The sequence below is a fragment of the Hipposideros armiger genome, unplaced genomic scaffold, assembly GCF_001890085.2.
Source record: "Hipposideros armiger isolate ML-2016 unplaced genomic scaffold, ASM189008v1 scaffold_191, whole genome shotgun sequence".
Taxonomy (NCBI): domain Eukaryota; kingdom Metazoa; phylum Chordata; class Mammalia; order Chiroptera; family Hipposideridae; genus Hipposideros; species Hipposideros armiger.
The window spans coordinates 1,242,585-1,262,175 of NW_017731541.1; the positions used below are offsets into that span (position 1 = coordinate 1,242,585).

The window sequence follows — 19,591 nt, forward strand, 5'->3', positions numbered from 1 at the left end:
CGGCGCGCGGGGGCCCCGGGGCGCGGCCCGTGGGCGGCGCTGTGCGCGCGGGACAGCTGCGCGCCCGCACCGCGAAAGCCGGGGCCCGGCCGGCGGGGGGTGGGGAGCGCGGCGGAGAAATGGGGAACAATGCAAGCGAGCAACTTCAGGAAGTCATTGTGAAAGGAAGCTGGGACGCGCGCGGCGGCCGCGCTCGCCCGGCATTCTAACAAGTGCCTGCACGGCCGGCGCGGCGGCGACGGTGGCGACACTTCCCGGGGCCCCGCGGAGCGCGGCCGAGGCGGCTGGACGCCGGGCCGCGACGAGGCGGCCGCCCAGGCGAGCCCGTCAGGGCAGACGGAGCCTCGGCTCGCGGGCGGCCGCTCTTCCGGCCCGACGATCGATCTTGGCCCCCAAAGTGCGACGCCCAAGTCCACGTGAGTGTTTTCAGTTGCATTTCAAAATGAAAACGGGGGTAGCTGGTGGATTTTAAAAGAAAAGAAAAAGAGAGACAAGGAAGAAAAGAAAAGACAAGGCAGTAACATTCTTAACCCCAGGTTTCGGTCAGATCTGCCTCTCCTTTTGGGGGGACAGTGAGAGCGCTGGCTTTTGGCAAAGACTTGGCCACTTGGTGCTGTGAGCACAGGCGCGGGACCAGGCCGGCCGTGGGACGCCTCCGAGCCGCCCTCCTGCTGTCAGCGTGAGGACTTTCTAGCTCCAGCCAAGTCTAACTTGATACACACCTCACAGCGAGACCAGAGGTCAGCTGTTATGCAGTCAGTCGTAAAGAGCTTTCTTTGCTTATATTTTAGGTGAGAGTTTTTGCTTGTATTGTAAAATAATTAGATTGAGCCTGAACTTGCTTTCTGCAAAACGGAATCATCCTGGTTTGAAAAGTTCGAAGTACTTGTGCTGACTGCGATGTTGGCTAGGAAACCCCTCAGTAATAAGGCATCGGGTTACTTGCAACTATTTCTGACATGTTTTAAAAACATTTCAGGGATCCTTGGTTGTTTCCTAAGAAATTTCTCCGGAAAGTGTGATTGATTTTGTTTTTCTTCTCTAATTTGGAGGCACAGAGCATGGCACCTAGAGAGAGAGAAACGTCAGAACCCAAAGGTCTGATCAGGCACAGCTTTCAGTGCAGCCCCCATGCTCTCCTGGGCTGCAGCCAGCCTAGACTGAATTCAAGCCAGTGTGCGTGCCAGGTTGCACACACATTATTTCCCACCATGCTCCCACGGTGTATTTCAGCTTTGCGGTACCTTGTTTTAAACTTGGAGAGATGAGCTGGTGTTGAAGAAATCCCCTTACTGGTCAAATAAACGTCTGTTCAAAAAGAAAAAAAAATATGAAAATTGAAAATATTTACTATGCATGATGTTTAAACACTGATGGAAATTTTACTGATTTTAAGGATTGGTTCACTTTGGTTACAAGTTGAGAGGAGAGAGAACCCTGCAGGAAATGGTTGGAGCCTCTTGGATTTATTTCTTTGTTTCAAGATGTTTGATGAGCATAATTGGACTCATCTTTTTAAGTGGGATTTGGAATGTAACAATTTAAATATTATTTATATTAAATGTGTCAGAATTGTTTCAGTGACAAAGCAGATTGTTTGGTGTGTGACTTAACATTTAAACAGTGAAAAATACCCATGACAGGAGGATTACCTGCTTACCTCATAGAATATGCAGACATTTAAAAAAAATAATTTGTATACACAGACAGAAATAACGATGTCACATTGTAAAGTCCTATGCAATTCTGGTTTGATATAATGTATCTGATTTCAAAATTTCCCACAAACGTACGTTTATCTCCTTTTTTTTTTTTTTAATAACATAAAAAAGAATGAGCTTTCCTGTCTGGAAGTCCACCCAACAGACCTGATGCCTAAAACATTTTATTGAGTTAAATGGTCATGTTTTTTCCCCTTTTGTTTCGTGGTGACAGTGGAGGGCAGGCGCTTTAGAAACTCCACCATGCCTGTGTGTGTATTCATCAGTGTTTTAGTTTAAGTGCTACCTCCTAAAAAACGACACATTCTCCAAAATGCAGGAGCACTGCAGGATTCTAGCCCCTCATCTTGGTCTCGCAGGATGAACCTCCCCTCCCCAGGTCTGTAAACAGAAGCATGCGTGTGCTGTTCCACCCCTGAGAAGCTTGTGCACAGTCTCCTGGGAGAAAGTAAACCGTGGCTGGCCTTGCAGCCATTTCCCTGTAGAGAAGTTAAGATCATAGTGTACTTCCGGCCAGGAGGTCTACAGCCCAGCTGTCCTGGGGCCACTGCGTCTTCCTTACTTGGCTAGAGATTTAGGTTTGAGGGTGGTGGTTCTCTGGTTTGGGGATTTTTCCCCCTTTTCTTGGATTTGTGTATTTCACATTTGGTTAATGCAGTAGCATATTGTCAAGATGACAGACTTTTGAAATTTGAGAGACATTATGTGTGTGTTTAGATCTCTCTCTCTCTCTCTCTCTCTCCATATATATATAATATTACATATTATATATACTGTCTGCTGCATGCTATGCTATGGAAAACCCCCAGCCACATGTACACGTATTCTATATATACTTCAGGATTAGGTGTGTATTAATGGATACAGGAAATAAAGAAACTAGTGTATGCACACACACATGCACACATGGCATGGGAGAGGCCTGGGGACAGGATGGAAAGAGTTTTAACATCCAACAGACCTGACTTGAGTGGTAAAGTCCCTTTTTTTCTGTTTGTTTGCTGGTTTTTACATTTTACTAAGACAGGATGCGTTTTCTTATCTATAATGGTGAATTAGGTCTAAATGATTGAGCACCTTCAATGTCTGCCTACTGTGTACATGTTAACTGCCGCTAACCCAGGATGTGTCCAGGGTAGCACTGTTTAGGGGCGTTCTGGCTTTTTTCTCCTCTTGTCTCTGTGACTGAAATCATTTCACTATGACATAAGTGTTGGCTTTTGTTGCCTTATTCTAAGGGGGATCTGTGTCGGTGGATTCAGCTCAGGGAGCAAACTGTCTGTGAGCCCTGCTGTTTCTAAGACTTACAGGCTTGGGGCATCGGGCCTCCCGCTTCTAGCCCAGACCCTGTGCCCCAGACCCTGCGCCCCCACCCTGGCCGTTAGGTAGTCCTCAACTGTGCCCCTACGTTTGTATTTGCAGAGCCCTCAGGCATGCTTGCAAGGGCCTTCCGTTTCATGGGTGAAAACACAGGAGGTAAAAGTGACAAGTGACCCATCCTTTGGGGCTCACAAGAGGAGAGCCTTTGATCTAGGTTGCACCTTGAGGCAAAGCGCTCTGTTTGGCTCCAAACGGGCACATGAAGCTGTGGGGTCCAGGCCTAGGATGGGTGTGTTTCGGAGTACTGGCCGCACACACACACATTTGGAATTCAGAGGAGTGGGAGCTAGGAACTGGGGTTCTCCAAGGCTTTGGGCAACTCGACCCAGATTGGATTTTTTGTGGGGTCGACTAACCATTCACCTGGATTTCTTCATGTAGACCCCCGGTGTCTTTGCTGTTCTCTGCAAAGTTATTTGATAAATAACTTCCCACCTGAGGTTCTCTTTCTGTAATAGACGTTCGTGCCCTTCAATTTTCCATGTTGTTGCTTTAATAGCTTATGTTTGATGTAGTTTTCAAATGTTGGATGATCTTCTGACAAATTTTTAAAGATACTATGAAACATTAAGAGTGAAGTGAAACAGCAAACAGAAGAAGCTTTGCCGACAGTTTCTGAGTGGAGAGGGGAGCAGGGCCCGCCTGGTGGCGGCTGTAGCACTGACCGGCTGTCCAGAGAGGGGCCTCGGAGCAGCAGCCGAGGCCGCACCTACAGGCGCAGCCTCACCGGCCCAGTGCCTTTTCCCGTCTCATGCTTCGCTGTGCTAAGTGGGTGGAGGCCTTCGGTGCCTTCAGGGACCCACTGGGGGTGGCTGTGAAACATGGTGAAACCCAGAGGCCCGGGTGGAGGCCCCTGGTCCTCCTGATACAGTCCTGGCCTCCTTCCCGTCTCCCATGGCCATTTCTGCCTTTGGGGACCTCGCGATTTCTGTTGACTGGAAGGGCCCCCTTGTCCCACCACAAGCCTGTCAAATGAGACGCCCAAATCATCTCTGAACCCGCTTTGGTCAGGACAGGAAGCAAGGCTCCCTTCCTGCCCCTGTTTTCCTGAAAGAAAACTGTCTTCCCTCCTTTTTTGCATATTTGGCAAGTGGTTCCACCTTTCTCTCCGCCCCAGTGGAGTGTGAAGGCGGCAGTGCAGGAGAAGGCCACCACCAGGACAGCAGGGGTCCTCCTGGGTGGCTGAGTTGAGGGGACTCCACGTGGCCCAGGGTCCAGAGACCCCCCCCCAGTCTTCAACGTCGGGATCTGTGTGGGAAAAGCAGCGCCCCTTGGCCTCCAGGAGGCACAGGTTCACTGGTGAGTGTCCCGGGTTTGTTTGCCGGGCTTGCATAGATGGGCGTAGAGAACAGTATGCTCTCTTGAGGAGGGGCGGGGGGTGGAAAGTTCCAGCAGCAAGCGGACTGTGCCCCAGGCCTGCCAGCACCCTCCGGGCCGGCCACTGTCCTGGTGATGGAGAGCATCATTATGGCCCATTTGTACCCTCTGCTTTTGGGGTGTCCTATGCTCCACCTCCCGATAGCTCGCGGTGCAGGGCCACAGCCTAACAGATTGCTTAAAAATGGGCCCTAATTAGTGGAAATGCACCTTCTTCGTATTTTCTCATTCAAGTGTGCCAGGATTCAATTTTCTTCAGCAATCAGCTCACTGCTGAAGGAAATCTGACTCTCTTCCTGCCGTTTTCGCGCCAAAAGTTAGCTATAATGGAGAGAGTTTTCAGGGGTGGTGAAGGGGGTGGCAGTGAAAGGGGGCCCAGCATCGCTCCTTCGTCCTTTCCTTTTCTTCCTTCCCCCCACTTCTTCCTCTTTTCTTTCTTTCATGTGTAGGTTTTCGTAGAGATGATTGAAACAATTGAGAACGGCGTAAAGTATTTTTAAATGGCCTTATACATGTTGAAATAGATATTTACGCTTCATTTCTGAGATCACATCCTGAACTCGCCACCCTGAAGCATTTTCTGTTAGTTTGAAACTGCTTGACAGTGAATGGTGTCGCGTGGGTTAGAGTTCTTGTCGGAAGCCAGGAGCTCCATGATAAATACTGATGCATCAGTTTGGGGGAAATTTTTGGAGTTAAATCAGATATTTCCTGGCACATTTGGAGCAAACAAAACAGCACATAAGATCCCTACCTAGAACGAACAGGAAAAGGTTTAATTTAGAATCTCTAGGAGAATTGAAAATGAGGAATCGATCTTTCATGAGCTTCCTTGGAGGCAGTCTGAAATGTCCTCCAGTGCTTTTAATGGAAGCAAAGAGACAGCCAGCGAGGTACCCCCTGGCCCGAGCCCCACTGTTAGCCTGAAATAGCGACCTTTTCCTGCTCCTTTAAGCTGAGGTGTGTGGGGACAGCGAATGAAAATGGTATTCAGAGATTCATAGTAAAAACGTGGATAAATCGGGCATCCCACTCGTTAAATTAAAATCACACTGCTAATTATCTCAGGTTGTCAGAGTTAAGGCAATTAATTACTGTTTAAAAATGATTTGGACGTTTCTGGTGGTCTTCTACCTGTGTTTTCCCGCTGATCTTGGGGGTAGTATATGTTTCCCTGAATTGAAAGAATTTTCAGTTTAATTTAGAGCAGACAAGGCTGTTGTAAAAGTAATGTAATTTTGCAAAAAAAAAAAAAAGACACTTAAAACTGACAATAAGTAATTTAAATGTATTTGAGGGTTGTGGAAAAATCTGACGATCGTGTTTAAAATGAGTTTTCCTGCTAGACCTGAGCATTTTCTGCCAGATTATAAATAAAGACACGCCGGTATTTGTAGCCTACAAATGAGGAAGTTGTAAGCTTCTGTGAGGCTCTGCGGATGCCACCCCCACCCAGTCTTGCAGGGGACACTGCAGGCTGAAGGTTGTGGGTTCCAGAGTGGGCTCCAAGCAATCCTGCTTGGGCCTGATGCCCACTGGAGTATACTCTGGTGTGGACCTCGGTCCATGGCCCATGATGTGGGGCTGCCGTCCCCAGGACCCTTGGAGGTTTGGGCCAGTGCTGAGCTCTCTCTGTCTATCACAGGATAAAATGAAATCTCCACCTTTTCTTGCTGATTTGATCCAACTAAAGAGCCAATCAGAGCATCAAGTGGGATTTTTTTTTCTGTAATTGTTTGGTTTCTTGCTCGTAGCAATCATTGTTGCTAAATCATCGATACATTGGGCCTTCCCCTTATCCTTCTCAGACACAGAGTCGTTTGACTTTGGCTGAGCCATTTGAAGATGGTTGAACAAGGTGAATTGCCAGAGCACCAAAGCTACTTACTAAAAGGTGGAACTAGACTTAAGGAATCTAATTTTTGAATCTGTGTTCTGCATACCACAAACATAGTTTAAAATGCGGACATAGGTTATTTTTAGATAATTTTGATAAAAAGTTACCTCATTTTAATCGATTCTAATAGTTGACAATTTTGTGGGTATTGTAGAAGAACTGTGCTCACAATGCAAGTCCTTTAGGGAGCATTGCCCATTAGCTCAGAAATCAGGCGGCCTTACATGGAGAGAGCAGAACGCCATCAGAGGCCTCTCCCTCCTTTGAGCTCCGATGAAATAGTCCATATTAGAGGTGGGGCCAGGCCCCCCTTTCTACTACAAGGAGCACGAGGTAAATAGATATCTGGGCAACAGTGAACTCATCTCCTCCACAACACAATTTCTCTCTGTTTGTATCTAGATTTGTAAATCCTGTCTCACCACCAGCTGGACAAGAGACTTACCAAAATAAAATGAAAAAACACTTACAGCTCCTAAGGCAGTGTCCTCGGTGGGCAAATCAATAACGGCTTCTCAGTTACTGTTGATCAACACATATCTATGGATTTGTAAACAAATAGACATTCTTGGGAGGATTTGCATAATTTTACTTCACTAGGTTTGAATAAAACAGAGCTTTCACCACACAATCTTCTGCAAACACTTCTTTAAGTAGAAGTCAAATGGTCTTGTAGAAATTCCAGGCTTATAGGTACATTTTTTGGAAGATGATTGGTATACGAGTGGATTTTTCTACCAGGTTCAGGTTTAAGTTGGACTTTTAACCTGCTCACCTGACATTCTCTACTGCTGTGTTAGGATGACTACTTCACTGCTAAGAAAGCAAGACAAGACAAGTTGTATTCGTTGTGACAGCATATTGCCTCCTGAGTACAAATCTTAGTTAAATATTGTTACTTTCTATTTATCCATTGTTTTACATTAAAAAGAAAAAACACTGAGAATAACAACACGAAATTGTTCCTAGGATGCTTCTATCTCTTCACTTTATAATAGTAAGTGACAAGACATCAGAACTTTTGGACATATCTATGTAAATCCTTACTTGGGGGCAGTTTTTGTAATTTTTTTAAGATCTAAGTCTCCTTTTTATTACGCTTTGATTTTGTTGCAGTTACTGGCCATGTGCGTTGACAGGCTCCTAAAATCGAGAAGAGGGTAGAAGAAAATGATTCTAAACTTAGATTTTTTTCACTTAAGTGATGAAGTGTAAAAAGCCATTTATATTTGAGGAAGCTGCTTAGGAAGTGGCCTGTGATGATGGTCAGAATCAGGAAAACTCCTATAATAGCATATGTAAATTTTGAGCACGGTTGCTGTCTGAACAGTAGTCACTGCTCTGAATAGTCTGAGAGCCCCAGTGCAGAAGGGCCTGGCTGGAGCCTGCCTCCTCCCCAGGAGAGGCACACCCGGGAGAAGACAGCCACAGGACGTGTGCAATGCCAGGACAGCCCCGACACCCAGCTCTGCACCTGTCTTGAGAGCAAACGTGTCTCCAGCTCCCTTTTCTCTGTTTTTTAAAAACAACGTCTAATATATCTCACATCGTTTTTTCTGCTTCCCTTTGAGACAGGCGGCTCTGTTACAGCATTAAAAAATATTCTGAGGGTTCTTTTCCTTCTGTATGAAATACTTCTTACTCAGAATGTTTTCGAACAGCTTGGCATTGAGCTGTGCTCTGAAAACGCTTCCTTGGTTCCCTCCAACCCTTCCCCTTTTGCATATCAGTTCCTGCCCATAGGAATAGCTGTGAGGACAGAATTGCACATCTGAGCTCGTCTGTCCTCAGAAAACAGGTTCACAGTAGAACAAACCACTGGAGGCATTTTCTGTGCCTCAGTTAAGGGGGGCGGGGATGGGGGATAGCGCGGGGCGGGGAGTGCGAAAGCCAAATTGAATTCCCCAGTGGCCTGTTTGAATCTTGTTTTTCATTGTTATTTGCACTAGCAATGCTCTGTGGAATAATCATGAAAATGTGTGGATTGGCAGCTAATTTTTGAAAAATGAAAAGAATCAGAAATGAAATAAGAGTGCCCAGAAGTTTTTACGTTCTCCCTGACCTGTTTTGTCAGGCTGTTAGGAAAATGCACAAGGTCCCCTTAACTAGACACAAAGGCCTTGCAGACTGCCTCAGCTTTCTCTTGGAACAGTTCTTTTTTTAAGACAGTGTAATTCATAGCTATATGATAGATTTGCAACAATAAAATCTAGTCTGAAAATGAAAGGACTTCCTCTCAGCAGGAATAATGGGTTTTATTAAAGAGGTCTGTGACCTCAGGCATTTAAAATAGATTATAGGCTTGGCCCACGTTCCTTCCCCTACGTACCCGCCCCTTTCAAAACAAGTGTCTTGAGAGTATGAGGAAATCACCCCAAATGTAACTGTAGTGCAACTTCACTTGCCAGGGAGGAAAAAGTCAGTAGTATGCATTTGACCAAATCACCAGAATTTAACTATACTATAGAAGTTTGGGGGGTGAAGTTTGCCTTAACTGCAGACTATTACAAAGAACATGCTTATGTTGTTAAGATACAGGTAACATTGTACATTGGAAATCTGGGACCACTGCCCGGGTTAAGAAGTTCTGATGGGCAGGAATAGTGCCGTGAAAAGACATCACCATCCAGTGGTCATCAGTTCGAATCTCATCTCAGCTCTCTTGTCTACCAGGTGTATGCTCATGAGCAGGCTCCTCTCTCTTAGCCTCAGTTTCCTTGTCTACTAATGGAAATAGTAATATGGATTACATATAATAATAATAATAATATGGTTTAACTGTGAGGGTTAAGCCTACACATTTAGCAAATGGCACTGGGTATGAGATCTGCTCTGGACACTTTGCCAGACGCCATGGGCAAAGGTGGGTGACAGTCATGGTCCTGCAGATCTTAGCAGTGTGCCCCTAAAAGGCCAGGCACATAGTAGGTTGTTTAAAGAAAGCTGCCTAATACCAGTATCCCTTCCTTTACCATGTTTTTCTGGCATATATAAAGTGCCCAATAAATGCTATAAAATATTACTGGACAGAAAAGGGGAGGGCAAAGCATTTGCACTTATTTAGTTGTTTGTTTCCTTGTTCCTGTCATTTTTTTTTTGAGGTATGGTTGACATATAACATTATATCAGTTTCAGGTGCACGATGTAAGGATGCGATAGTTACGTGTGTTGCAAAATGATCACACAGTCAGTCTAGTTCATATCTGTCACCACACATGGTTACAAAACATTTTTTTCCTAGTGATGAAACTTTTAAGGCTTACTCTCTTAGCAACATTTCAATATGCAATTCATTATTATTGACTATTATCATCATGCTGTACATGGCATTTGTGTTTTGGTTTTTTTTTTGGGGGGGGGGAACATAGTGTAATTGTTTAAACCCCAGAGAACAAAGGTTTTTCAAGCTTGTAGCAGTGCTGTGTGCTCCAGGAGTGGGCCAGTTTTGCGTGACCGGCAGCAGTTTGTGACAGCCAGTCTGGCACGATGTCCTCGGTTCTTTAATAGCCATTAATTTGGGCAGCTTGCGAAGGATGATTCCTTGTGTTTTTTGGCAGGTGTCTTTTACTTTTGACTTTATTAATCCAGACTCACCTTTTCAGAACTATGGGAGAGCCTCACTATTTCCGAGCAAATTACTGGGGAGAGAGGTGTTCATCCTGGAGATAAGAACAGGGCACATGAGGAGGCTCGGGGCGTCTGAGGACCCCACCACCCTTCCCCCGACAGTGGCCCTCTGGCTCCCTGGCTCGCAGAGCTGTCTGGGGCCACTTGCTCACTCGCAGGCGGAAGTGAGAGCGAGGGTGCCTGTCCTGCGGTCCTGCTGGATGGATTCCTCCCTCCGAGGTGGCGACTGCCCAGGGCTGTTGGCTGCTTGTCCCTAGGAGACAGCCAGGGTCCAGTCCCTCAAGGGTGTGGAAGGGGGAAGGAAAGGCAGGGTCACAAAGTCCCACTGTCCCCGAGGGGAGCTCCTCTGAAGGGAAGCACAGGCCGAGAGCCCAGGGCCCCCTGGTCTGGCCCCTGGGAATGGAGTGGCTGTGGGGCTGCTCAGCCCCTGCGTCTCATGCTGTTTGCTTCACCTTTAATATCCTCTGTTCTCTAAAGTCAGCCATATGCCAACTCCATTGAACTAGGAACATCCTGTGGGACCTTGTTGATCAGAAGGACCAAAGACAGACAGAGAGAGGGAGGGAGACTGAGGCAAAGACACAGGAGAGGGACTCAGACTTTCAGACCAGTGGCCCATCCGGACAAGACGTGACAAAAGGCTGCCCTGCCCTGTCCGAGAGGGACAGCCATCCACGCTCTGTCCCGTTGGCCTTCGCTTATCTCTGCATCTGTTTCCCCGTGTGCAGGGTTCAGAACAGCTTGCTCCAAGGAAACAATAAACGCATTCATGTTGATCGAACCGCATGGGGGACAGTCACGGTGTCCCTGGGTTTTCTGCCATCCATAGGTTGTTTGGGTTTTCCCTGCAGGGTAGAAAATCACAGTATGTTTCTTCTGTGAAATAGCTGTTCTCTGTGGCGTCGCCCTTCACGGGCCTGCTGGTGTTGGGTTTCCTTTAGGTGAAGCTTAGTGAGAACAAATTGTGCACTTCTGTGATAGTTCCTCTTTCTGACAGAATTCCTTTATGACCGAGACAGTGTGGGGCTGGGTCGTGTCCTCTGCATGGCACGGTGGGAGAAAAGGGCCCAGCAAGTCCTGCGTAAAAATAAACACAGAGCTGGCCGTGCAGGTGTTAGTGGGGGTGGGCTGGTCTTTGCTGTCCCCTGAGACCTCCACAGTTGCCCCCGTAAGCCTGGCCTTGGACCTGTCCATTTCCTGTCCCTCAAGCAGTTTCCTACTGTTGAATTAGTCCTTTGGCCTTTGCCTAAAAGCAGTTACTTCTACAAAAAAGAAGAAAAAATGTCACTATTTTTTCATCCCAAGAGATGCAAATTTGGAGTTTGGGGAAGTTTGAGGGAGCTTGTCAAATCACCCACTGTATGATGTCAGATGAGACAGACCGTAGAATTTGCAGGGCCCAGCGCAGACTGGAGGGGGCGTCCTCTTCCTCAGGTATTCAAAATGTCAGAATGGTGGGGGCAAGCAAACAATCATCCAAGCAGCCTCTCAGAGGGCCGCACGGCCGTGCAGCAGGCTGGGGAGCATGGGTTTGAGAATGTCAGTGAGGCTGGTTACGTGGTAGGTTTCATCTGGCGTGGGGGGTGGAGGGGTGGGGGGAGGAGGGGTCAGACATTTAGTGAAAATGGAAACAGGCCTGTTGACGCAAATCCAGATCCCCTGGCTGAGTGTGGCTGGCTCTGTCACACACCCACTGTCCTGCATCCCTGTGTGCGGTCGGCCGCTGCGGCAGGGTTGTTTCAAGAAGGTTCCCTCAGCTGTCCTCCCTGGGGACACGCGGGACACAAGTGTGAGATCACTGCCCAGGGCGAGGGCTTTCCCGCCGAGCCGACCTGACCTGGGCATCAGCCACAGCACAGAGCACGTTTTCTCCTTTATGACACGGCCTCGCAGCCCCGCACCTGGACGGACTGACACGTGAAGTTACTCGGGGTCTCCTTGCCGCCCCTGGCCTGCCCCTGACAGCAGCCCTGGAGGGTCCCCCGAAGGCACGCTGGCTGGCAGGGCGCTGCCTCGGGCACTCCGCAAGGGGGCCTTGGGAACCATTTCTTCTCTTCACTGGAAATAACTCACGTGGAGGGTACTGGTCCTGTTGTTTCCTGCAGCTGAGTAGTGCACATTCAACAGAAAGATGCTGGTGTGTGTTTGCAAAACCAGAGACACCTGCCGTGTAGGTGGAAAATACCTTTGACTGCAGTGTGTTTGACATATGTTTAGTATCCTACTTTTTCTGAAAAGCTCTGTGTGTACACACACACACACACACACACACACACACACACACACACACGGGAAAAAATTTGGTAGTCCTAAGTGCTGGATATTGTGGGCATTTTCTTGCCTTTATAGAAAAAACAAGTTGTAAAAAAAGGTATCACTTCTGTAGCAAAAAAGTTCAAAGTCAACATTATAAAAATGTTGTGTTAGGGGAATATTTGTTGTCAGGAGACTAGTTCCACCATTTCTCACCCCAATCAATATAGGGACAGTTAAGAACTGCTTTGTGACATGTCACAGTAAAAGCCCATACTCATGTTCAGAAAACTGAATCTCACATTAATTCTGCACAGTAATTGCAAAGATTTTTCTCATTTGAGTCTCTTGTTTATAATTGTTTTGGTAGTTTGGGAAGAGTCGTCGATTTCGCCCTTTTTACGGTATGCGTATGTGAGATTGGACACACGCTGCTCTGGGAAGCCTGGGGCCAGCTCCGTTTGCTCCTGGGGCTGGGGCTGTCTGGCTTTGGCGGCTGGTGGCCCTCAGGCTCGGGGCTGAAGCAGGTGTGGGCCGCACAGCCTTTTACCTTCTGTGGTCACCAGCTGTGCCCCTAATCCCCAGTCTCAACTCATGTCTCAACTCAAACGCGTTCAGTGGCTTTCAGAAATAGATGAAAACCCCTCCCCACCCAGAAAAGGTGACTGTCACTCACATCTTCTTCATACCTAGCACACATATGACTGAAATTGGAAACACGTCTTCCAGACGTGCCATATATAGCTTGTGCCTGCAGGGTTGCCAGCCTGATTGGAGATGGTAAGGTCCCCTGAACCCCCAGCTGTGGCCAGCTCTCTGCTGAAAACAGGCTGTGCAGCTCAGATCCACACTTTTGAACCAAAGACAGAGGTGCCCGCCCTCCCCAGATAAAAAGGGACAGGATTTATATTCAGCCAGCAGACCCGGCTTGCTGGTTAGAAAGGATTCCCTTCTGAAGGCTGTCCAGAGCGTACATGAGCAGAATTGCGTAGGTCACCTTCAGCTGTCACCTCCCAGGGGCCCCTGAGACCTCCCAGGTGCAGGCCAGGACCCCAGGTGCTAAACGCAGCCCACCCCTTCCTGCTGCCTCACAGATGCCCGACCTCTCCCTTGTGCCGGCGGTGGCTGACAGAGCAGCCTGCGGGATGCCACCGAGGGCAGCTCTTCCCAGTTGCTTTTCTCTTTGAACCAGTCTAGGACCCGGCCATCTGTCAGCAAAGCAGTAGGGCCCGGGCTCTGTCCTGGCCTCTGTGCTGTGCCACGGCTTCACTGCATAAGAGCAGGGCGAGGTCTGAGGCACGGGCCCTGAGAGCGTGGGGACAAAGACAGGAGCCTCGGCGTGGCCCATCTGCCAGGCTGGAGGTGTATTCATTATTGATGGAAGGAGTGTGCAGGCTGCTCAGATATGCAGTCTGCCTGGGTAAATGAGACATTCTTCAGCAAATTGCTTCGTTTTTTGATTGCTGATTGTACGCGTGTCACCAAGCTGACTCAAGGTTCATCGATGCATGCTCAGTAAATTAGAAAGAACATAAGTATTGGATCAGCCAAGAGAATGAATTCTGTGCCTACAATGACCCAGGGCCATTTAATTTTCTGCTTAATTTTGTTGCAGTCAGTTTGCATTTTGGGTTATTATGCAGTAGGAAATTAACAATAAATAACAAATTTGGTCCTCCTGTGCTGGTAATGATATTTTTATAAATCTTTGTAATGCTGTTTTTTAAAGCATCAAGGTCTGTGCCTTTCTGATACTCCAGCAAGTATGTGAGGAGGGAGAGACATTCTTCTCAGTAGATAACAGTGTTGTTAAATGCACAGGGCTTTTTTTATCTCTCTCTCTCTCTCTCTCTCTCTCTCTCTCTCTCTCTCTCTCTCTGTTATATCTTATTAGTACCTTGCTTTAAACTAAAGTCCCTTCCTCTCTTTCTCAGATAACCTGAGGACAATGGACGCTGATGAGGGTCAAGACATGTCCCAAGTTTCAGGTGAGATCCTTGTGAGATCTGGCACGGCCGTGAGGACCATGCTGTGGGCGCCAGACGCCAAGGTTGTGTTTGGGGGTGGGAGGGGGCTGCTGTGCAGAAGGAGAGACCAAGGCGGAATTTGGGTCGGTGTTTAATGTCAACTCTTAGAAGTTATTCCAGTTGAAGAACCTGAACAGGAAATCTTCAAGCTAAAATTAGGTTTACTGTTAAATCTGAGAGCAACTTGGCAAGGATTCAATATAGGTTGGTACTCTTGGGGGGGTGGGGTGACTGGTTGATCTCATCTAAACCCCAACACATGCCAGTGAGGTGTTTAAAAGAGGAAAGAGAGAGGAAGGAGACAGACAAACAGGGGGAGAGAGAGAGAGAGAGAGGGAAAAAGTAGCTTGGAAAATGTAGTTTGGAGGCACAATTCAGAATATCTGTTAAGCGTGGAAACATGGTCCCCTTCACCATGTGTTTATTTCAAGCCCTACTGGACATGGCTCATTTCACCGTAGGAGACCCAGGAAGTGGAGCAGTGAGTAGGGTGATGAGGCGTGAGGGTGGATCCCAGACTGTCCCATTGGGTGACTGTAGGGAGGACGGAGCACCAGCCGGTCCAGCACAGCGCGCCTGGCTCCCGTGTTCACAGGCCAGGAAGCCCGCCTTCTGTCTGCCCTGTACCTGGGGGCACAGCAGCAGATGCAGCCTCCAAGGTGTTCAGTGCTCTATATGCTGCTACAGCCTCCCAGGCCCGCGGTCAGCCCCAGGTTGGCCTCCAGGGAAGAACGGCCCATCGCTGTCCTCCGGGCTCAGCTGGCCTGCCCTCACTGGTTTCCAACATGTTCCTGAGTTCTACCTCTCGGCCTCAGCCAGTCCTCTCGATGGTGACCAGGACCGAGGTGGCAGCTGCCCTGCTTGGTGACTGCTCTGAGAGGAGCGGGAGAGGACGTCCAAGTCCCTCCACCTGGAGATGGCGTTCCTGCAGACCACAGACATTTTCTTCACCTCTGTGCCCACTTCCCTGCCACTTAGAAAGTTTGGATTTAAACTCTCCAGGCTGCAAAGAACAACAAGGGCTAGCTTTTCAGCTGTGGCATTTAGGCGCTTGATGTACAGCCGGTGGAAGTGGAAACTGGTTGGCAGGTTTGGCCTCATCTCTGTCACCTAGAGTTGAATTGAAGGAGCTGCCCCAAGAGATGCACCGCCTCAGAGCACAGTGTTGAAGCAGACGTCACTGCAGCATCAGACTGACCTCTGGAAAGGGGGGTCCGTCCCCGACCTTGCTCGTGCGGCTCTCCACAGTGAGGATGATGTGAAGACGCTAGGGTGGCGGGACCGCCGAGGCGCACGCAGATGTGGAAAAAGCGTGCCATCTGCGGCCCCATTCTTCAACATGAAAACAAATCACGCAAACACACACACACTTTCCACATGGCTGCATACACACTTAGCAAAACTCTGGAGTGCATTTATCCACACTTCCTCTTGGCAGACTGGTGACAGGAGGAAGGGATGGGTTATGGAGGAAGAGGCGGGAAACCGCTTTTTTCACCTTATACCTTTCAGCATGATTTGAATGGCTTTCCCTTAAGCACACACTTGGTTTCCTAGACAGAAGTACCACCACAACAAAACCATGTAAATGAACACAAAAAGCTTTGGCTGCGTGGAGCCTGCCACGTGGGCTGTCCGATCTGGTAGCTGCTGGGAGATAAAGCCCAAAGGGAAGGGCCCCATCCTTCAGGACGGCGCTGGGGCTGGAGGTGATTAAAATGTCAAAAAACCATGATGCTAAAAATCCCAAAGGTGCAAGAAGACGCTTTCACCGCTTCTGCTCTCGCTTCCGTCCCGTCGGTGGCTCTGAGTGGGCGCTGGGTGTGATGACTCACGTGAGACAAGGCAGCCCCTGTGGGCAGTGCAGCCGGCACTCGGGTCCCAAAGCCCAGGCTGAAAGGCTAGCTGCGGGGGGGGCGTCTGTGCAATGTCTTATATGAAGAACAGCCGGGCCAATTTCATCTCTTATCACGTAACAAAACTGGCAAATGCCTCATTTTCTTCTCATATTTTTTTTTCCTTGAACATTATGCTAACCACTCCATTTGTCCTGGTTGCTGGCTGTCATAAAAGGGAGGGTCTCTGGGGGTGGGACCTCAAGACACAAGACTGCTTGATAAAGGTGACTCTTTGGGCTGAAAAGATTTCAGCTTTGGTGAAGCTCAGTTTGTATACACTCAGCGAACGAAATGCGTCTTCCAACACACTTACCAGCCCGTTGGGTTGAAGTTGGAGCTTTCTGTGTAGTGATTAGAGCATTGGCAGAGCTGTGCTCTTTCTGCTAGAGATGTAATAGTCACCTTGTCTAATTCTTGCTGCTTCTCCAATTAAACCCAATCACATCACTTTTACTTTTTCATTTCTAAAATTGAGGAAAGTGGCAGTTAGTTTTGGAATAAGGATGTACATTTACCCAACCAGAAGTTGACATTCTTGATACAAAATCTGAGGAATGTATTACTGAATTATCCTCTTTTGCCATAAAATTATTCGATGTTATCTTCTGTCCACAGGAAAGAAAAAAATAGGTTTTTCTAAGTTGAACCCTATGAAATTGCCACTTTCATAGGTAAAACAAAAAAAATTCCTCTATCAGCAATTTCATAGGGGTCAACCTGATATATGTAGAATACTCAGTTGAAAAACAGACTTCATCTGACTTTTTGAAACCACCTGCTCTTTCTTCCCTGGGGTTTATCCTAAATGTGGGCTGAGCCTGGGTTTACGGTGTCTTGTGGATAGCAGACACCCAGTAAACGTGCAGTGACTTGCACCCACTGGTTTGGGACAATGGCACTGAATAGGCTTGGAGGAGGGTCCACCTAAAGCAAGCTGTTCCCTCCTTTAGGGCACACTTCATCCATTTTCTTGGTAAGGTGTTTTTCTTTTCTTTTTGTTCTTCGGCAGTCTTTCCAGAATCTGTTTTATTCTGGACTTTTGTTTTGATGTCTAAGGGAAGAGCCAGCCTGTGGGACAGTGAAGGTGGAAAGTGTTGACAGACCTCTATCAGCGTCCCATCTGTGTCCCCAACGATGGGACCTGAGACAGTGGTCCTTCCCTCCTGGAATACTGCAGTGTCATCTGCCAAATGAGGGACCGGAGCCGGTTGGTTGAGTTCCCTTGGGCTCCTATGACCCTAAGGCTATATCGGATGTTTTCTTAGTGGTATTCGTGATGTTTGCTGGGACATGTGGTCACAGGCAGTCTGCTTAGGGAAACTCAGCTCATCTACTGAGGTATCCATAAAAGTGCTAGTCGAGTTAGTCAAAAGCACATTGAGTGCTTTACGCTCACCAATCACCCACCTAAGCGTTGTCCTCATTTCAACTTCGCAAGAACCGGTGGAGAAGGTCCGCACACCATCTTCAATTGGCAGGGAGCTGAGAGTCTGAGAATTTCAGTAACTGAGAAGAAGCCTCATAGGGAGCCAGACATGCGCTGGGGATCTGGACGCTGGCGCGCCAACTTCTCCAATCTTCCATAGAGTTGGAAGTTTATTTACCCCCAGGAATTATGTTCAGCTGTGTAATTGTACGTACAAACCCTCATGCATTTGGGCGACCAGGAATCACAAAACTTTGTTGGGTGCAGTATAGCCTTCTTGAGAAATTCTTTGCTTGCTGCTGATAAGCTAATTATACAATTTTCTCATCTGATTTACCCCAAACACTTCTCACAGGTAATGCTTTATTTGAAACACAGGCAGTAGGTTAATTAAATATAAATTGGCAACAAGTTTCTTTCATTTTTCTAACTAAGGGAAATTATATTGCACCTCCTAAAATATTTCATTTGAATATTTGATTTCTTGCTGTGTACTCTTCTGTGCGTCTGTGTGTCATTGCCCACGCACTAGGGGAAGTGTGGACGCGTGCTGCTATACATTCCTTGTGCTCGTATAGTATGTCACTTCACAAAATGGTCCTCCCAGCTTAGTTAGCATATTAACATCCACACACACTATTATTTTATCCTCATGACAACCCTGTGCACTAAGCCAAAATCATGGCTTTTAGCCTCATTTTACTCTGGAAGGAGTATTCAATACGTGACTCATTCCATGTTCCCATCAGTCTCAGAATTGGTGAAGAACTACCTCGTTGGTACTATAAAATATCCCAGCTGAGCTCACCTCTAGTCACGTTGTGTTACTATTTGGTATGTGTTGACTTTTGTAGTCTTTCTGTGGTTTTGCACTTTGAATGGTTAACTGGGCAACTTTGTTTAAAATCTACCATAAAGGTATTTTTGCCTATCGCAAAGGTTTCCATGAAGTGGCGAGTGGTCATGGTGGAAACCTCCAGCCGAGAAAGCATCCTGGGCGACTGAGTGGAAGGCTCATGGGCACGACTAATGTCTCAGCAGCCACTGCTCAGACTTCGGGGGCTTTTAGGCAAATCAGATGGATGACCTCTTAAACACTATCGCTGAGTAAGGCCAGGCCAGGTTGAAGCACAGCCGAGCCCTTGGAGGGAATGGGAGGCTCTCTCACTCGGCTCTCTCCCAGTCCTGACTCATTACCAAGGCCACTGTGCACTCCGAGACTAATGTTTCATTTCCCTGCTCCCCAGGGTTCCCTTTGGCAGGGGGCTCCTATCGACCAGTCTGGCCCACGGGTTTTAGAATCATGATGCCCACTGTTTTCATTATTCCTTTTCCTCCCCCACTTAGAACACAGTGGAAGGACTGAGCTGGGAGGTGAGGGGCCCTGGAACGAGAGGTGGCTCTCGGATCAGTGCCGGAGCCCGACCAGGCGGAGGTGGCATGTCCGCTATTCTGGTGCCTTAACAAGATCTAATTGATCTTGTTCCCTAATAAAATGATCAGGCCGATACTTTTTTAGAAATCAATCAAGATGTATTTGGATGGATATTAGCATGAATTGAGCAGAGAGACGACATGCCTTCTTCGGATACGTCCTGATGTTTTATGGTGCTTCACCCCTGGGTTCCAGCCCTCAGAGCTGTTCAATAAATGGGTCCCAGAGTGTCCTGGAGTGCCCCAAAGGCGTCACAGGGAAGATCACAATAAGAAAATGGGTTCGTAAAGCTTAGCTGCTCAACCTCTCACTCCTGCTCCCTAATAATGGCAGCTGGGAGATCACAAAGACGCATGTGCACACCCCACAACTCGGCACATTTCATCATCTGGTCAGTTTGCTGGACCAAGGAGGGATCCCAGCTGTCTGTCCTGTGGGGGTTCCTCAGAGGGTCTTTGAGAAACAAGTGACCTGGGTCTCTGATATTGCAGCCTCCCCACCATGCGGAGTCCCCACTTTACATCGAAGTTTTGTGTAAGATTATTCTTAC

General features: G+C 47.8%; 2 protein-coding genes across 11 annotated transcripts in view; one reads left to right on the forward strand and one right to left on the reverse strand.

Moving 5' to 3' along the window:
* Nucleotides 1-19,591, reverse strand: part of ZPBP (zona pellucida binding protein) — a 314,051-nt gene that overhangs the window by 207,765 nt on the left and 86,695 nt on the right. The gene's annotated exons all lie outside the window — the stretch shown is intronic.
* Nucleotides 1-19,591, forward strand: part of IKZF1 (IKAROS family zinc finger 1) — an 88,582-nt gene that overhangs the window by 2,744 nt on the left and 66,247 nt on the right. For 2 of the 10 annotated variants that reach the window (XM_019652988.1, XM_019652989.1), the window contains exons 1-2: nucleotides 3,931-4,400; nucleotides 14,190-14,243. In XM_019652988.1, the coding sequence (XP_019508533.1) occupies nucleotides 14,204-14,243 (40 nt within the window). In that variant the 5' untranslated portion in view covers nucleotides 3,931-4,400; nucleotides 14,190-14,203. Of the gene's footprint in view, nucleotides 1-213; nucleotides 417-3,922; nucleotides 4,401-14,189; nucleotides 14,244-19,591 lie in introns of those variants that run through there. The other 8 variants (XM_019652979.1, XM_019652982.1, XM_019652980.1 and 5 more) reach the window with 7 other exon arrangements.